Genomic DNA, 19,485 nt, shown 5'->3' with positions numbered 1-19,485 from the left:
TCTCTGCCTCTAACCCTATTACAGGGGCTGAGTCACTGGCTTACTGGTGCTCTTCCATGCCAACCCTAGGAGGGGTGCGTCACTTGAGCCTTGTCTCAGGATGGTAAGTTGGTGGTTGAAGATATCCCTCTAGTGGTGTGGGGTGTGCTTTCAGTGGCGGTATATCCAGCCTGTTTTGCCCTGTCCGGGGGTATCATCGGATGGGGCCACAGTGTCTCCTGACCCCTCCTGTCTCAGCCTCCAGTATTTATGCTGCAGTAGTTTATGTGTTGGGGGGCTAGGGTCAGTCTGTTATATCTGGAGTATTTCTCCTGTCTTATCCGGTGTCCTGTGTGAATTTAAGTATGCTCTCTCTAATTCTCTCTTTCTTTATTTCTCTCTCTCGGAGGACCTGAGCCCTAGGACCATGCCTCAGGACTACCTGGCATGATGACTCCTTGCTGTCCCCAAGTCCACCTGGTCGTGCTGCTGCTCCAGTTTCAACTGTTCTGCCTGCGGCTATGGAACCCTGACCTGTTCACTGGACGTGCTACCTGTCCAGACCTGCTGTTTTCAATTCTCTAGAGACAGCAGGAGTGGTAGAGATACTCTCAATGATCGGCTATGAAAGCCAACTGACATTTATTCCTGGGGTGCTGACCTGTTGCACCTCGACAACTACTGTGATTATTATTATTTGACCATGCTGGTCATTTATGAACATTTGAACATCTTGGCCATGTTCTGTTATAATCTCCACCCGGCACAGCCAGAAGAGGACTGGCCACCCCTCATAGCCTGGTTCCTCTCTAGGTTTTGGCCTTTCTAGGGAGTTTCTCCTACCACCGTGCTTCTACACCTGCATTGCTTGCTGTTTGGGGTTTAGGCTGGGTTTCTGTACAGCACTTTGAGATATCAGCTGATCTAAGAAGGGCTATATAAATACATTTGATTTGATATCCGACTTGGACATTAGTAATTAAAATTTGCTTGAGAAATGTATGTTTTAATATACATTCGACAGGCCTAGACTAGGGCTGTTGCGGTGACTGTATTATCGCCACACTGGCGGTCACGAGTCACGATCGCAGTCAAATTCCATTGACCGTTTAGTCACGTAACACACGGTAACTAGGCTTCTCCAAGCTCTGATGCTGCTGATGGTCATTAGTAGCCTACCAAACTTGCTAACTGCCTGGTACTCAGCACTCTATTGTCCCTATAATCACACTGACATCATAAATGATTTAGTATATGTATGTAAAGACAAGATTAAATCAAGAATAGTCTGATGGGTGACAATATTAGCCTATCACTTGTGAATGATGCCCAGCTTGTGTGCAGTAAGGCAAGAAACAGTGCATGCCTTTTTTTGTGACTTTTTCAAATCATAGTCACACGCCTCATGTAGCCTTGCCCATTTGATAAGGTTTGTATCACTACTAAAGTGACCAAATAACTTCTTAAAATTAAGCACATTAATCAACTTTACAACCGGTGTAGAGCCTAWCTGGCATAAATKGGCGGCGCATGAGTTTCAAGCTTGGGGAAGATAATTTTCACCATAAAAATGCACCTTTTTATAATTAAGCAATACATGCATAATCACATTTGCGGTCACTTTTGAGATTGGTGTTTTCCCACGAATTGATTGCATTTTTGAAAAATGTTTAACATTCGTGCTTATACCCTATTGCAGAGTGTGCATTGCTGCGCTTATATGTGAAGAAATAGCCTAATAGCTTATCAATATTTTAAGCTAAACTTTCAGATTTTTCTTTCTTTTGCATTAGCCTCATTGCTTTTAAAATGTTTTTGATGCGAGTGGTAGTATTCATTTGGGATGTATTGCATCCCACAACTGTCCCAGACTGTGTTTGGAATATTTCTTTCTCGCACAGTAGGACAAGTTGACCAATAGAATAGCTCAAATGTTGTACTATGGGGGATAGTAGATTGACATAGGTTAGTGCTTTTGCTGTTCGTTAGGCCTACTCATCTTGTTGGCTGACGGAAATAAATTGTGGACAGTATATCTAACATCTTCAATATGCGCCTCGGAATTCGATAAGAAAGACGCACGGAGTTGTGTCCCCAATGTGTCTGTCTTCACTTGTAGCCTACTTTGTAGCTGAGATGCCTTGTGGGTGAGAGYTGATTCGGAGCATGCAGCCGGGAGAAAGGAATTATAATTATAATATTCAGCCCAAGGGCACAACGGCCACTGGTCGCAAACGGCATGGATTGTCAAATTGTGAATGAGAGACTGATGAAGTGTGTACGGCCTGCGCAAAAAACAAAGCAATTATTGTCTGCTAAATTTACTAGTGTAGCCCACAGCCATATGGCATAGCCAGATCTGGGCCTAACATAAGGACAKCTCAAAGTATGCTATTCTGTTCTTCTCAAATAGACAACATTTTCTTCATATCATGTTTCTTTAGAACTGTCTAAAATAAATAATGGATTTATTGTGATGGTGCAGGCTATATTAAATGGATTTACTGGACTTTTTAAAATGTAGATGTTCCAAAGGTCGGCATGTAGGCTATGGAAGCCAGGAGATGGTAAATGTTAATTAATGGTCAATTACCGTGAGACCGGCAGTTATTTGCTTGACAGTCACCGGCTGACAAAATTTTATGACCGCCACAGCCCTAGCCCAGACCAATTTTGCTGCTTACTACTTCAGCAACCAACTGGCTCAGCTGATTCCCAGCCCTCACTGGGTGACCCAGGTGACTGATATAATGCCCGCCCAGTGGACGGCCACCCAGGCCTTGGGCCAGCGATCACGTGCTGCCACTGCAGACGCAGACATGAGCAAGCCTCAGTGATAGAATTAAATGTGCCTTAAAGAAATACAGTATATTCATACAGCACCATAAAGTGTACTAGCAAGCAGTWTGCTCATCATTCATCTGAGTGTGATTATACAATCTCTGTGCTCTTTTCATGTCTGCACAGTTTGATTGTTGATGTCTAGTAATTCCTATAGGGGGAGCACACAGCAAGCTTATCTTTCATTACAAATGTGACTGAAGCAAGCTTTGTTYTCCTTGTAAGTCATTTTTATATCCCCCCTTTCACGGACACAACATACGCAGCTGGCGACAGAGTAACCAAACACATACTGCCCACCACTGTCCATTCGAGTCCAGGAGCCACACCAGGCTAAAGCCGGACAGAAATCTGTCCCAAACACTGGAGCTAGAAGCCAACAGAATATCCTGGAAACCAGAATACACTGAAAGAATATCCAGAATACACTGAAAAGTACAAAACTCTGAGAACATTGCTGTGCAAACCCCCCTTTGGCTCCCTCTAAATGGAAATATATATTTTATATTAATATAAAAGTACTTCTTAATTTGTTTTATTCATGATTGACTCTGCCATGTCTAAATAAGGTTAGACCTTGATGATAAAACTACCAAAGTTTATTTTAGAAAATAGGGTCAAAAGCCAAATTTACTGTAAGTCTGGAAAAATATGAATATTCAAAGTTTCCTTACTTTCCTTAGCTATTTAATGTCCTCATGTCACATACTATATCTAATTTTGACTGAATTTCTCTCTCCCTCGCCCTCCCTTTTTCTCTCTTACTCTGTCAGCCTTTCTCGGTATCACACAAACACACCTATCATCCACCTCCTTCTTACTCTCTCAGTCTCTCTTTGTAGTATGTTGTAATGCACACACACACACACACACCTCCTCAGTAATGTTGATCTCCAGGCCCTTGTTGAGCTGCTCCTGCAGGTTGGACACCATGGCATTGTTGCCCGGCACCCTGTAGACGCCAGTGTACTCCAGACCCATGCTCTCCACCAGCCCACAGCACAGCTCCACAATCAGAGGGACAAACTGGGGGAGGGGGGAGAACGAGAGAGTAGATGGAGGGGGAAAGAGAGAGAGCGAGAGAAAGAAAGAAAGATAGAAAGAAAGAAAGAAAGAGAGAGGATTAGATCGAGTGGAGAGATGGAGACAGGAGTTTCAGAGAGAAGGATGTTAGTAATTAATACATTTTTATTTCATAGACAAATGAGAGGCAGAGCAAGAGAGCGAGAAAGTGATAGCAACACATTACCAGATAATATGATAAAAGTAGCAATGGATAACGGCTGAATGGATTATGCATTATTGCGCTTTTCAGTTGGTCTTGAGGTGTTTGCATGTCATGGGGTAACACACCCCATTCCCCAATAGTGTGAGACACTGAGAACACATTGAGAAGAMGGAAGAGAGATAGGGAATATGTAAATGGTGATCGAGGAACAGAGTAGATCGACAACCGACAAACCTTGTTGTTAACAGCAGGTTGACAGTCCTCAAGTCGCACTCCAAACACCTTGGGGCCTGTCTTCTTTGCTTTCTTCATGATGATACCCCATGGACCCTTGCTCTCATCTAAAACAGACAGATAAACAGAAAGAGAACGCAGACAATTTACAAAGCAGCCCTTYAGTACAGCAAACTCCTGAAAAAATGCAATGGCTTGGTACTGTCCTAAAATCATGCACTAAGCTAACATTTTGTAGCGGAAAATGAAAAWCAYTGTTTATTATTGGACAAGTCCAGGTAGTCCCTCCATGTTTCAGTCTGTTTTCTTCCGTTTGGTGCCTAATGAACCTTTATGCCATGCTTGTGCCATGGGACTGTGGTATGTGTGTCACTCACCCTTGCTGGAGGAGCGGTTCATGAAAGCGTTGTCTGTCTTGGCCAGGAGGAAGGGGGGCATCATGCGATGGGCCCTGGGAGAGGTGTCTGGCTTATTGCCTGTTGTACTGGATGGAGACAAAGAGAGGGCTGGAATATTGCATGTGTCACGCCRTMATCTGTTTCCCCGGTCCTTGTGCTTGTCTCCACCCCCTKCAGGTGTCGCCCATCTTCCCCACTTATCCTCTGGGTATTTATACCTGTGTTTTCTGTCTGTCTGTGCCAGTTTGTCTTGTTTGTCAAGTTTACCAGCGTTTGTCCTGTCAGCTCCTGTCTATTCCCAGCCTCTCTTTTTCTCATCCTCCTGATTTTTGACCCTTGCCTGTCCTGACCATGTACCCGCACGCCTGGCCGCTCTGCCTGTCCCTGACCCTGAGCCTGCCTGCRGTCCTGTACCTTTGCTCCTACTCTGGATTATCGACCCCTGCCTGCCTTGACCTGTCGTTTGCCTGCCCCTGTTGTTACAATAAGCATGGTTACTTCTGCACTTGGGTCTTACCTGATAGTATGGGCATTTAGAAGACAACAAAAGGCCCATGAACATAACGACAAATGTAATGACGGCAAGATTTACTCTAGCGTTTGTGCCAAGAACCAAAAGGGAAAAATAAAGGTTGTAAGAGTGTATTGATATTTGGGAAAAGTAGTTTACATGGATTTAGTGTATAAACGCTTAGAATTAAGTGAGTGTGGTTAGGGGTGCATGGCTTACGTTTGTTTCCTGTAGTCATTGAGCTTCTTGCTGATGAGCGCTTGTCTGGAAAAACCCAGCTCCTGAAACACAAGCAAAAGACAGTTTTGTATATTACGTTGATTACATGTTATGTTAACTTTTTTTTTTAAAGCTATCCTGCCTAGTTCTGTTCCCCCCCTCATGTAGGAGAATTTTGTTTCTATTGGTTTCAATTGTCAATTTGAATCAGATGACCTGAATGTTGCTTTGGGGGCCCTAAACTTGGGGAAAGACTGGAGAGTGGGCCCTCCACAGTATTTAACAGAACAAAGTATAAGTATTATACTGTATCTCTATGATGCACTCTTTAAAACATTTGTTTTAACCTTTATTTAACTAGACAAGTCAGTTAAATGATGCACTCTTCCTCAGTTTAATATCATCTTTGTTTCCACCTACCTCGTTGTCTGTCTTGCTGTTCTCTCTGATGACCCGGATCCAGCCCAGCATGTCATCTCTGTCCTCCGCCTGCAACAGGTACTCACAGAAGTCCTGAGTGGTCAGCCTCAGAGTGTGCTTACGCTTGGTTTCGCTATAGGCAATGTCAATCAGGCAGCCGCGGATGCTGATTGGAGGGTGCTCGTCCTCCCCATGGCCAGGTCCCGCCSCCGCCCCGTGGAGGACCGCCTCCCGCTTGTCTTTGTAGAGCAAAAGGCAGTGGGAGCGCAGCACGGAGAAGACGCGCTTCCACGGACGCATGCCGCCGCCCACCTTCTGTGGTTGGTGGAGAGAGAGAGAGAGTATGAGAGGTCAGTTTAATTATATTTCTTTCAGMTTTTTTTCTGTGAGCTCAATATTCTACATAGTTTAGTGCAGAAAACGTGGTAATTAAGACCATAAACCATTGCACGCCTATTTGTCCGGTCTGTGTGTTTCTTTTACGCCTGCTACATTAGGTTAGTGTGGGGTAGACACGGAGAGAGAGAAGAGACAGAAGAATGCGTGATCGAGAGGGATAGAGAGCAGCTGCTTCGCTAGGTGCAGTATCTCTACCTGAAAATACAAGATCTAAGTGATTGATAGTTGGTTTTCAGCAGTCATAAAAGTATGCCTTATTTACTTTGAAGAACTACTAAAATAGTGATTTTGTCAGACCGCATAGGCAGCAGCTCTATAGAGATGAGATGATGACTTGGAATTAAATAATAAAGTAATCAAATAAAACAAATGTAATATTCACAACTGAAATATTTTATTACGGTAAAGTAATGTGAATAAATTATGCTTAATAAGTGATAAGCAGTAATGGGCAGTCACTACCATCATGGGACTTTTAATTGAATTCATTGAATGGGAATCAATTGTTTGGTCCCCACAAGGATAGCAAAACAAAAGTGTGTGTGTATTACTTTTCCCTTCTCCGTGAGGATCTGTTTGTAGTGAAGCCAGCCGTCCTTGCGTACGTCACTGAAGGTGATYGTCCCCAGTTCGGAGGTGGAGTGACGTTTCGACCGCGCATCCTCTGCAGCACGCAGACTCTCRAGAGACTGGAATACACAGCCAATCACACCACACAACCACAGCTCAGAGCCAATCAGATCACAAAATCAAGTACAGTTCTAATGCGGTTGGTCCAAAGCTGACGCAGACAAAATAAAATATAATGATCAAATAAAAGATGAAACAGCGAAGAGATAATACTCACCCCATCAGTGAAAAAGCTCTTGACCCTTTTTGGTAGTCTCCTGTGGAAAGATATTTGAGAATGTTGCATGACTGACCGCACAGAAAAACAAGATATATTCATATCTCCTGACCTTTTTGACCTCTGCATATAGTCTTCAGACAACAAGGGGCCAAACTTACGAGAAGACACGGCCTTCCTCCCGGAAGGTGTTGAGGCCCTCGTCACATGACTTGGAGCGCTCCGTGGTAATGGCCAGCAGGTAGGAGGAACGGCGGCTTTTGATACTGCCTTCTCAGAAAGAAAGAAAAGAAAGGGAAATGATGAGAGAGAGATGAATCAGTAGGGAGGGAATTAAAGACATGCAAAAAGAACACAGTGACGTGAGATAGCTCAAAATGGAAGGCATTCTAGACATGTCAGAGAGAAGCAAACACAGAACACATTGAGCCTGGAGATAGAGGTGGATTGGGGGCAGTTGAAGGGGGTTTGAGGTCTAAGTACAATTTTCCTTGTTTTGACATGTGAACCTGTTTTTGCACTTTCCCTGTATCGACTGACTGGGGATATCGACAACAGTCGGTGTAGAAGTGAAAACAGGTCTACATGCCAAAACGTGGGAAATCGTTCTAAAGGAAGTGATGGCGGTATGGTGAGGAGAGGTGAAGCGAATGGGGGACACTCACTGCTGTCCTGGGAGCGGAGCTTGACGAGGGGGGAGGTAGAGGAGGAGAGGGTGACAGGGGAGACAGTAGTGGTACTAGAGGTGAGGGCACAGGGCAAAGAGGACACAAGAGGGCACGGGGCACTGGAGGACACCACGGAGCAGGCGGGTACATGGCGGGCACGTAGGTCAGCGCTAGGGCTGATGGGGTCATCTGTGAGGGGTCAGGGGTTAGAGGTTAGAGGTCATCGAGGAAGACAGTCATAATAGAAATAAGTATTACTTCCTATGTAATATAGCATATTTCTATGGGAGAGTCAAAATGTACTAGTGAATTACACCACTGGATAGACAGTCATGTTACAGACACACTCCCCAGAGACATACATAGGTGTTAKTACATAAGCACACTGAAGGTAATATGTGTGTAAAAATCTATATTTATCTGGACACAGAAGACTTACACACATACACTGCACTAACAGTTTCAAGTTACAAAGACATTTACTCAGTTATACACATATAACATATAATTTAGTACAGTATATGTGTATACACTGAGCATACAAAACATTAAGAACACTTGCTCTTTCCATGATATAGACTGACCAGGTGAATTCAGGTGAAAGCTATGATCCCTTATTCAAGTCACCTGTTAAATCCACTTCAATCAGTGTAGATGGTTAAAMAATCATTTTTAAGCCTTGAGACAATTGAGACATGGATTGTGTATGTGTGCCATTCAGAGGGTGATTGGGCAAGGCAAAAAATGTAATTGCCTTTGAACAGGGTATGGTAGTAGGTGCCAGGCACACCGGTTTGTGTCAAGAACTGCACCGCTGCCGGGTTTTTCACGCTCAACAGTTTCATCCAGCCAACATGACACAACTGTGGGAAGCATTCGTCCATGCCCTGACGAATTGAGTCTGTTCTGAMGGCAAAAGGGGGGGTGCAACTCAATATTAGGAAGGTGTTCCTAATTAGGAAGGTGTTCCTAATGTTTGGTATACTCGGTGTACATCACAGTTGGCGTTCTCATTGAAGTCTCATTGAAAAGCATTGAAGAAAATTGGAATTGGAATTGAACCCTGGTATAAATGTATAATTCCCTCCCCCCAACTATTCATAAAGAAAGGGAAGGGAGGAAGGCGGAAGTTGGAGAGTAGGGTGGGGTACTAACTACTAACCTATAAAGGGAATAGAGGCCAGGGAGTCGGGTGTGCTGTGGTGGGGTTGCAGGCTACCGTTGGGCCTCCTTAGACTGTCCCCCATTCTGGTACCCCCACAGACGGGCGAGGGTGTCCCTGCAGTGGGGGTGTTTGGGGAGGGTAGCAGCCCGACGGGGGGCTCGGCTGAATCCACTGGGACGGCGTAGAGGGGGTGACGGAGGGCGTGCACGGGGGTCCGACGCCCCATAGGGGGCTTCTGCCTCAGCACCACCTCCTGGCCCAGAGGGAGAGGAGACAACGTCTCCCTCGACTCCCCCCTCTCCTCCCCCAGCCACACTCTCTCATCCTCCGACGAAGAAGGGATGACGGCCGGGGTGGAGGAAGGACGAGGAACTACCATCCCCCCTCCTATCCAGCCTCCCTCGCAGTCCGAGGGGCTAGTTTTGGCACTGGGTGCCCAGTTGAGGTGGGGTCCGATGTAGGTGGGTTCTCTGAAGGAGTGGGCTTGTTGGAGGAGGTGGCTGGCCTTGCGGCAGAAGGAGGGGCTGTAGCTTTTGTAACCCACCAGCTCCTCTTCCTCCAACCTCCTGCTCTGGGTCTGGGGCTCAGCCACCTGCTGCTGCTGGGTTTGCCGACCAACAGAGGGGGCTGTGGCTGTGGGGAAAAGGTAGACATAATATAGGCAGGGTACAGCAGGAGAAGTACTGGCTAAATACCAATTCCTTGCCCTCCTGCTAAAAGCGTGCACTTGCTTAAACCCCCTCATGGATTTTAAGGCATGTTAGAGTGGTGTATGTCATATGTTAAATCCACAAGGGGAGTGAGTAAGTGTACACTTTAGGGAGATGGGGAGATCAGATTAAGGTCTGTCTTCCTGCCTATCTATCCATCTAAATATCTCTATGCGTGTGGAGCTTACCCAGTGTGGCTGCGGTTGTGGCTGTAACCGTGTGGTGGTTTCCCAAGTCTTTGTCCTGCTCCTTGGCATCCTGCGACGGCCAGGCGGGGGCTCTCTCGCAGTGCGGCGACACCAGCGCAGCCGCCTGGGCTAGCGTCTCCTGCGAGCGCCCGTAGTTGCGTTCGTACGATGCGTACGCCGCCAGCAGGCTTTCGGAGCACGAACGGCTCCCTGGCCCGGACACTCCCCCCCAGCCTCCCAGCCAATAGGAATCGTGGGAGGCGGCTGCTGCCTGGTGGTGGAGCAGCAGAGTTTCTTGGGAAACGCCGTGGTCTCTYTGAGCCATGGAGGACATAGAGTTAGACCCAGGACCTCCAGCGCCAATGGGTCCCAGCGCTAAGCCCAACCCCAGCTCGGCTAACCGATCCTGGGATATGCTCCGGTGTCGAGGGGACATGCGCTCGGCCGCCTCTGCCTGGCTGTAGTACCAGTCCGACAGCGCCTGGTGGCACATGGCGTCGCTGTGGGCACGCGTAGCTGGTAAACTTCCCTTCCGGGTGGGCATGTGGGGCAGGGTTGCAGAGGCGATGGCGGCGTTGTGGTTGGCAAAGTGGAAATCCAGTGCGCTGACGGCCGACGACGAGCGCCCGCGGTTCTGCCCCAAAGATGGCCGCCAATCTCCCTCTTGTCCTGCCGAGGAGCCAAAATGGCCTCCGCCATCCTCCTCGTTTTCTGCCGGACCCCTGGGCCTGCCGGAGGTCTGAGTTACGTTAACCYCGGCAGAGCGGTTGTCCAAGGGGGATGCCTGGTTAACAGGGCTGGGGCGGCAGTGCCAGTTGTCCAGGGGGCTTTGGTGGTTGGGTGGCAGAGGGGCCGTGGAAGTGGGCTTGGCACGGGGGTAGCAGAGTGGGGGAGGGTCGGGGATATGCTGCGCCCCTCCCGTGTATGGCTCATTTCCTCTCAGGTAGGCATCCTGAGAGTACGCCTGTAGGGGAGGGAAGAGGAGAGTGGGAGCATGAGAGATGAAAAACTGAAGAGATAGAAAGGAGATAGAGAGGGAGGGAAGGGATAGAGAAGAGTAGAAAGCAGGTGCAAAGTAGTATTTCACACAAAATGAACAKATTCCGTTTGGTAGTCTAACGCGTTCCATGGCATGTGACATGATTTAACAACCTGTTTCCAATACATTTGAAATAAAAACTAAAAATCCACTCCAAACTAGCTTGTCAGGTGTTTGTGAAAGCAAAGGCGGGTGGAATGCATTTTTTTTTTTTACATTACAATTCAATTTGTGTTACAATGAAAACGTGTTATTGTGTAATTATTGTATATCCAGTAGGGATAGTTCAGCACTGGAATTATATGAAATGTTTGTAATTGTCTATACATTACTACTAACTCAATATTCTTCACCAAACCAAATTGCTTTGTGATTGTGAGGTGTATTGTTATTGGGCTATGATTATAAATAATTTGATGTGTGGGAAGGAGGAGAGGAGYGAAAGAAACAGAAATCTCATACTCACACTTACCAACTGCAACACATCCTCATCTTTTGGCATGATGCAGAGCTCCAGAACATTCTCGCTGGAAGAGGGATAGAGGATAGTAAAATAATGGGTCATTGTGTAAAGTTATGTAACAAGTATTATATAATGTGTCATATCACGTGTGTAGGTGCCTGCGTGTGTGCGTGTCTCACCTGTTCTGGATCAACGCGATCACCTGAGAGTAGGTCTTCCCTAATACACTTTCCCCATTCACCTTTACCAGTCTGTCCCCTGTACACAGGCCAGCTTGGTGGGCAGGGCTTTTCTCCCTCACACTCTTTACAAAGATGGTGTCCATGGGCTCCAGACGACCCCTTTGACAACCTGGGACACACAAACGTGGTATATATTCGTTAAACATTTTTAACACAGATTCATAAACTTGTAAACAACGCACACCAAAGGAATGTATAATGACACATGAAAAACCCTCACRTTTTCCATTGCCGTTTCCATTCTCCTCATCCTGCAGAGAAAGGAGAGGAAGACAAGTGAGACACCTAGAAAACTAGTGAACAGAGACCAACCAGACCAGTTGTTTTGTGGCTCTACCACAAGGAGATGCTATCTCCCCCAGGCAGTCAGAGCGATGAGCAGTTGTGTGGCTACAAACGCATTAACACACACCTTCGAAACGGGCCTCATCATAGTAACACACAGAAATGGATTGACAGTGACAAAAACACTCATGAGCCAGCATATGCTCACATAGTTTACCTCAATTTATCACACATACACGCAAACACACATGCACTGTTCATCTCTCTCTGACACACACACACACACACAATAACCCACTCCCTACTCCACCCTCACACCCACACCCACACACACACAGGCCCCAGCTGACTGGGCAGTTTAGGTCTGGCCGGCTGGCTGACAGCTCATTCCAGTCAGACAGACAATGACCTGGGCTTTACAGCCACATAATAGAGACCTAGATACCCTGGAGTAGGAACCAGTGATACTACCACCTTTCTCCTCTTCTTTCCCTTTCTCATCCTCTACTCCTCTTCTATTTACCTTCTCATCTCCTGTTCTGCTTGCACTCTCCTCTCTTGCCCTCTCCTCTCTTGCCCCATCTCCTCTCTTGCCCCATCTCCTCTCCTTCTTCTCTTCTCTCCTCTCATCTTCTGTTTAACATATTCCCTCCTCTCTCTCTTCTCCTCCTCTCGTCTCCTCCTTTCCTCTTTTACCCCATTTGCCTCTTTTATTTACTTCTCTGTTCCTCTCTTCTCTCCTCTCCCTGTAGGTCAGTGGTCCCCGACCCTGGTCCTAGGGAGCTACAGGATGTGTGGGCTTTTCTTCTACTGGTTGGTGACCATTGGTCAGGACACCTCCATAAGTGTGAAAACTGTTAGGGTAACACACACACACCTGTAATTCTGTGACTTCACGACCCCTCTTAATTTGGTCATGAGAGACAATTAACCTCTACACTACTGGAGGTTAGCAGATCAGCATAAGCTTGGTAGGGAAATCTGTAAAATGAACGTAATGCATTCCATCGTGGGGGCTATGAACCATTGTTACCTTGAGGTTATTGTGGAGGGAGGACTCTGGCGGGTACACAATGAAGTGGCGCAGCGTGAAGCCGAAGCCCTGGGAGTTCTTCTGCAGGAGCACCGTACGAGGGCCCTGCCACGCCACACCCTCAACCTCGCCCGACGACAGCGGCCGAGTGTTCTCATTGGATGACAGGACGCCATCATTCCGCCCTTTAGCCTACGAGGGACACAGATAAGGAGGATTTAAGAAAAGGGGTCAAAGTCAATATGAGCTATTCAATTCATTAGTACAACTTTCTAAATGTATCAGTAATTTCAATATGTGAGCAAAATGTCAATGTAAGTTAGGTAAAGTGAGCTGAGGGTGTAAGTGTAAACTTTGAATTAGGTCAGTGAGTCCAAACATATCCTCCATGTCAGTGAGAAATGRATTGCTTAAGTGTGAAACGTCAGAGAAGTTTCTATTAGCGATAATAGCTATATACCACACAGGTTCGGGACCAGGCTAGGGAGACTTCACCCAATTTTTTAAACTCCACCCAGAATTCTGGAATTCCACCAATGCCTTTCTCTCTCTCAGGAATAATATKTATTTTAACGACCCACCTCTCCCATAATCACCTGCCACACAATGGAGGGGTAAAAATACATGTTGGAGTGGGTATTTATATCTAACAATTATGGAACAACAGGACTCGATCATGACACACACACGCACGTTAGGCACGCATGAACATYCACGCACGTGCGCAAACACACATACACCCACACCTAAAGAATAATAAGACTCACGCCTCTMTGTGTGTTTGGAGTCTTTGTGTCTGTAACACTTTGGGGATACACTGGTGGTCCATATATGCCGTAAAGGGTTTCCCCTATACATTTTTCTTAGGCGGGATGCAGTATCCAACAGCAACATATTCTATTGAAAACGGTTTTAAAATGTAGATATGTAGATACAGAGATTGGCAGGGGGATACATACCTTCATCCCGCTTAGGCTTAAGTAATATTAGGAAAAAGCTCCTAYCTCAGGCACCATACAGCACACTTAGCTTTTTAGTGTCTAGCTACCGTCTTTATCTTATCACACAACCTCTCCTGATAGCCTTCGGCCCTCTTCCTTCTTCATCCCACCCTCCCCATGACTTCCTATACTCCCTCCTGCCTTCTTTCTCCACTCCCCCGCCAACCCCCTCCCCACAAAATCACAAGGCCAGGCCACACTGCACCGCACCACAACAACAGGAAGTGGAAAGCCTTGAACAGGAAGTGAGGCATGGTGCCTGAGCTAACTGGCCCATTTGGGGATTCAGGGAATCCTTCGCCTCTAAGAATAGAGTGGCTAGGGAGGGGACTATGTGTGTGTGATTGTGTGCKTGCGTGTGTTTGTGTGAGTGTGTGGGTGGCAGGGAGGGGGACTCTCTTTCCGATGGGGGCTCCAGTTCCATTGCAACACCCCTCTCTTTATACCCAGCCCAACATTGTGACTAGCATTCAAGCATCTGGAATTCCCGGATCCACATTGACAGGTTGAATTATTCTGTTGACTTCCCATCTGTAATAGTCCCTTATGAAATGCTATGTGTTGTTTTGCAAGGAAGTGGAAATATGATGTAGTGGTATAGGACTGCGAAGGAAAGCTAAGACAAAGGCTGGATGCTTGGAAGGATAGAAATCACATTCTCAGTAAGGAGTCTTAGAATAGACTCATAACACTAATATTAAGAAACTATGTAGTGTACACACACGCGCACACAACACACACACACACACACACACACACACACACCACACACACACACACACACACACACACACACACACACACACACACACCACACACACACACACACACACACACACACACACACACACACACACACACACACCACACACACACACACACGTATACACAAATACATACCGTGCATTCACGTCCACACGAGCAGGGATGCCCCTAAGCATGGACTCATCATACGTAGATTGATGATGGAGATGGCATAGATGTTGTTTTTCGAAAACACCATGGACACAGAAAGAGAAAGAGTATGTGTGTGTGTACGTATGTCTGTGCATGTGTGTGTGTATGTGCGTGTGTGTGTGTATGTGTGTGTGTGTGTGTGTGTGTGTGAGCGAGGTTACACACTGGCAGGTTAGTGTTTTTTGTCATGAATCTTGTTCTAGAGGCAGCTCTGCAGAGTGGTCACTAGCTGGCATAGCCACAAAGTCATAAAATCWGATTTTAAACCTAACCCTAACTCTAACCTTAAACACACTGCTAACCCTAATGCCMAACCCTAACCTTAAATGATGACCAAAAAGCTTCATCAATTTTTACAATATASCCAATTTTGACTTTGCAGCTAGCCCATCTAGCGGAAATCGCTCAGTTCTGCCTCAAGGACAAGACTCYTCCCAAAAAACATCACCCCGCTACATACTGTGAGCATGACATGTGTCAGAATCCCTCATGGCCTTCCATTCCTACACCTGCTATTTCACATGCAAGTGCATGAAAACACACACACTGGGGTGTGAGATGCCAGCACAACTTGCGCAAGCATACACACACACTCTCATATACACTCCCTAATATATACCAGAGCACGCACACACGCACACACACACACACACACACACTCACAGGGGCATGAAAAGCCGCCAATGCCAGTCTCCTTTACACACGGTCCTGAATTCTCCCACCTCTATCAATAACTGAGCCATAAGATTAGCTGCTTGTCAACGAAGGGCAACGTGACGTGTAACTATGACGTCACTTCCCCTATAGGCTGTGAGGTCAAAAGCGGTTTGACTTTGTTTGTTTGTCAAACTGTTTTACACGCACACACGAGCGAACCAGCAAATGAATGCATCTGCACACACACGTCACACACACACACACACACACATTTCCTTTTAACATGTGTTAATGCCCCTGATTGTCAATTACTCAGGCAAGGCCTTTTGATGATCACAGATCTTTGCTACATCTTTGACGCATAAGAGAACACCACATTCTAACCTACACGCCCACACGCGCTCACATACACAGACACCCTGCCGATGCATCACTCGAGCAGAACAGATGACACTCCAACCTGCACCCATCATACACTCACATATACGTACTACACACACACACACACGCGCCGATGTATAAATATGTACAGTGCCGGGTGACGAAAGCATTGCTCCGATCTCCTTCCCCCCCGTTAGTCAACAGGCCCCCACTGCGCTCCATTACATAAGACATACAGTAGGCAGGAGTGACACAGCCCCTCCACCCCCAACCCCCCACACACTCTTATTTACTCTCTAGCCTTTATCAAGCCTCTACATTATACATTACCCTTTCTAAAATAGCAATTCTGTCAATTCTGCATTGGTGTAGGTGCTTAGTAAATCCAATGACAATCAGCAGATGGAGAGATGACGGATCCTCCGACTAATACAGCCTTTTGCTACAGGCCAGTGTGGAGTACACACTGGTAAGGCGCTGAACTTCTTTCACTACTGYAAATGGCTGTCATCCTAMAATTAAGCAATAAGGCACTGTGTCACTTAGCCTTACCACGGCTAAGGGCTGTTCTTAGGCACAAKGTAGTGCCTGGATGCAGCCCTTAGCCGTGGTATATTGACCATATACCACAAACCCCAGAGGTGCCTTATTGCTATTATAAACTGGTTACCAACGTCATTGAACAGTAAAAATAACTTTTTTTTATCATACCCGTGGTATATGYTCTGARGTGTCAATCAGCATTCAGGGCTCGAACCACCTTGTTTATAATTGGAATTAGAACATCTCTCTGGAATTAGAATCTCTGGCTGTCTCTCTGAAATATCTTTTTTTATTTTGTCATATTGCGGAACAATCCTTGAACATCAACCAGACCCAACAACCCGATGCCCAAAGACACATCTACGTCACGGCCTTTCTATGTTTCTATCTTTCTATGTTGAGTTGAGCACGCCAGATTAGGAGATTTCCCAGAAGAGTCTCTCTTTCTTACCCAGGACAAGCGAAGATGTGGCAAAACCCTCCGGGGCAACCTTCGTCTGGGTCGCGGAGAGGAGCGGGGTGGGGTGGAGGGTCGGGGAGAGGCACGGGGTGGAGTGGCGGTAGTGGTGGTAGCATGTAGGGTAATGCTTCGTAACACCGCCAACCAGATACAGCGAGGTTCCGGGTCACTACAGTCCACCCCTACTGAGCACTGGAAACACCACTCCTGCCCTGAGGGAGCTGGGACCTCCACTCTCAACATCACACACACGCACCACACACACAAGAGTGTTTGCTACAGCCCCACACAGGACGGGACACATACGACACCGCTGTTATCCCCGCAACCACCTGACGTTTTCACCTAGACACGCTGCACACACTCTCGGCCGGACATGGGGGTCAAGAGTCAATGGTGACCAACGGAACCCAACCAATTAGTGTCTATCAATTTTAACGTCAAATCAAGACGTCAAAATTCAGAGTCAAAATCAACAAAATCTTCATATTGATGAATGAATCCAGGTCTAGGTGAATATATTTGTATTCCTCAAAGTGYATTTGGGTTCTGGTTCGGTTTGTCTGTCTGTCAAAAATGTTGTGCATCATGGTCCTGTTGGTCACTAGTTCTGTTTCTGGAGCAGTAGGTGAAGCAGCTTGGATGGCAGGCCTGACATCAGTGGAGACAATAAAGAGAAAGGGCKTTTGCAAGGCACAAGACGACTAGCTCTTCATCAGAGTTGGTCCTAGATCAGTAATATTCWTGATCTGTGTAGAGCTACTGGTGTCCTCATTTCTATCCAGGATCTGATCCAGGACCAGATTATGATTTCATCCTCTCCTCAAGATGAGTTGTCCCGCGTTTGRGTTCTACATGTGGCTAGACTAGTAGCTGTTAACCTCTTGTCCTTTCTCAGTATATAGACAGATTCAGACTCACGCTGCCACACTTCCTTGTTCACTGACCGGAAATRGAGGTTCAGAAGTCCTCTTTACTGGTATAGAAGCCATTAGGGTGGCGTACAGGTCTGGAAACCTGTACCTGGATCTTGTCCTCTTCACTGGATCAGAACGAGTTTTAGTTCCACGTTTTTTTTATTGTAGCTGGTAACAGTAGCTCTTTTCTCTCATGCTGGGTATAGTGCAGTATTGGCAGCGGCTGGCTCTCTGTTTTATTGCTGTCTAAAGTATATCCTCTCCTCTTTTCTCTACCCAGGCTCTGCCTGCCTGCCTCTCTCTCTCTCTCTCTGACTCCCTGTAGGCTCTCTTGTGCTCCACGCAACGCTAGTCCACTCTGTCAACCCCACTCACTCACTCTCTCTCTCACTCTCTCTCTCCGCCTCTCTTTCACATTCCTCCCATCCCTCCACTGGCCAGTCCAGCAAGGCGGTTGAGCAGTGAGCAGCACACAGCATGTTCTCTCTGTGTGTTTCTCTCTCTCATGTCTCGCTTTCTCTCTCTCTCTATGTGTGTCTCCCTGTCTCCTCTTTTTATGCTCAGAACCTGGCCGCCGCAGCTGACAGTAGAGTACACACTAACATTAAAAAGGCTGTGTGTGTGTGTGTGTGTGTGTGGGGGGGGGTGGGGGGGGTGACCGAGAGTCCCAGCCTTTTAAAACAAAACTAGCAGCAGCAATGTATTGCAGTGTATTTAAAGCTTTTTGCTTTGACACCTGTGAGCCAGAGCATTGTAAAAATAGAAAGAGAGAYWYYGYAMAGYGAGAGAYAGAGAGAGYGAGAGAAATAGAGAGAGAGAAAAGAAAAGAGACAAAAAAAGATAGATTGACTAAGACAGGCATGCAGACTCCCCTGGCTGGAAATGGCACCCATCGCTCCTCTCCTCTCTCCTCCCCTCTTTACAATCCCTTTAGAAAACTCAAGCCGGAAAAATGGGAGCTCCGACTCAGTGGTAGGATAAAAAAGAAAAGGCATTTCCCTATCTGCTTCACTGTATCTCTCCCCTATGGCTAGCCTGCTTTTCTGAGTTCTGTGTGTTCTTGTGTGTCAGTGTCTGTCCAGACTCCATAGCATTGGACCTTGGGGCTACTGTTAGTAAGGGCAACCACTGACACRCCATCCAGAGGGCTAAATGTGTGTGTGAATCATGAATCAGAGGACGCAGAAGTCATTATGACGGAGCTAAGATGAATGGAATTGAAGGATGGGGGAGGAATGGGAAATGGCTATTTAAGGACTAACAGCCTTGTAAGCGTGTCACCAAACACAGATACACACATTGATTTAACTTATTAGATTTTAGTTCTATCAATAGAGCAATTACTAGCGAATACGAAAGATGCCACCTGATTTAAAAAGCTGCAAATACCACATGCACACTCACACACACTTTTCTTTTCCCTTTCTCTCTGGTGACATGACACCACAGGTTTGGCTGGTAATAACCATGAGAGGCAACCAGCCAAATCAGRCAAATCCCTGTCTGAAATGGGGTGGCCATCATTAACATGTCATTGATACTAGTACTGTCAGCACAGACGGCAAAGTAGTGCCCTCCTCTTCTAGTAATGGGGCAACCCCTGGCATAGTGCAAAACTAAAATACTGAAACAAAGCTCACAAAAGCTATTGGTTTAACAATGGTACAAAAAAAGAGAGCGACATTGCATTATTTATTTTT

The 19,485-nt window shown here is 46.5% G+C and overlaps 1 protein-coding gene across 6 annotated transcripts in view; it reads right to left on the bottom strand.

Moving 5' to 3' along the window:
• Positions 1 to 19,485, bottom strand: part of LOC111978770 (rho GTPase-activating protein 23) — an 80,527-nt gene that overhangs the window by 14,149 nt on the left and 46,893 nt on the right. For 3 of the 6 annotated variants that reach the window (XM_024009008.2, XM_024009010.2, XM_024009006.2), the window contains exons 2-16: positions 12,870 to 13,061; positions 11,772 to 11,802; positions 11,489 to 11,660; positions 11,313 to 11,373; positions 9,808 to 10,771; positions 8,907 to 9,542; positions 7,742 to 7,933; positions 7,238 to 7,346; positions 7,077 to 7,116; positions 6,781 to 6,918; positions 5,831 to 6,145; positions 5,411 to 5,472; positions 4,660 to 4,766; positions 4,283 to 4,389; positions 3,694 to 3,846 (exon numbers count right to left, since the gene is read on the bottom strand). In XM_024009008.2, the coding sequence (XP_023864776.1) occupies positions 3,694 to 3,846; positions 4,283 to 4,389; positions 4,660 to 4,766; positions 5,411 to 5,472; positions 5,831 to 6,145; positions 6,781 to 6,918; positions 7,077 to 7,116; positions 7,238 to 7,346; positions 7,742 to 7,933; positions 8,907 to 9,542; positions 9,808 to 10,771; positions 11,313 to 11,373; positions 11,489 to 11,660; positions 11,772 to 11,802; positions 12,870 to 13,061 (3,279 nt within the window). The remainder of the gene's footprint in view (positions 1 to 3,693; positions 3,847 to 4,282; positions 4,390 to 4,659; positions 4,767 to 5,410; positions 5,473 to 5,830; positions 6,146 to 6,780; positions 6,919 to 7,076; positions 7,117 to 7,237; positions 7,347 to 7,741; positions 7,934 to 8,906; positions 9,543 to 9,807; positions 10,772 to 11,312; positions 11,374 to 11,488; positions 11,661 to 11,771; positions 11,803 to 12,869; positions 13,062 to 19,485) is intronic. The other 3 variants (XM_024009007.2, XM_024009009.2, XM_070448361.1) reach the window with 3 other exon arrangements.

This window comes from Salvelinus sp. IW2-2015, linkage group LG18 (genome assembly GCF_002910315.2).
Source record: "Salvelinus sp. IW2-2015 linkage group LG18, ASM291031v2, whole genome shotgun sequence".
Classification (NCBI taxonomy): Eukaryota; Metazoa; Chordata; class Actinopteri; order Salmoniformes; family Salmonidae; genus Salvelinus; species Salvelinus sp. IW2-2015.
The sequence above is the reverse complement of the archived record's forward strand: the minus strand, read 5'-3'. Positions and strand labels throughout refer to the sequence as shown.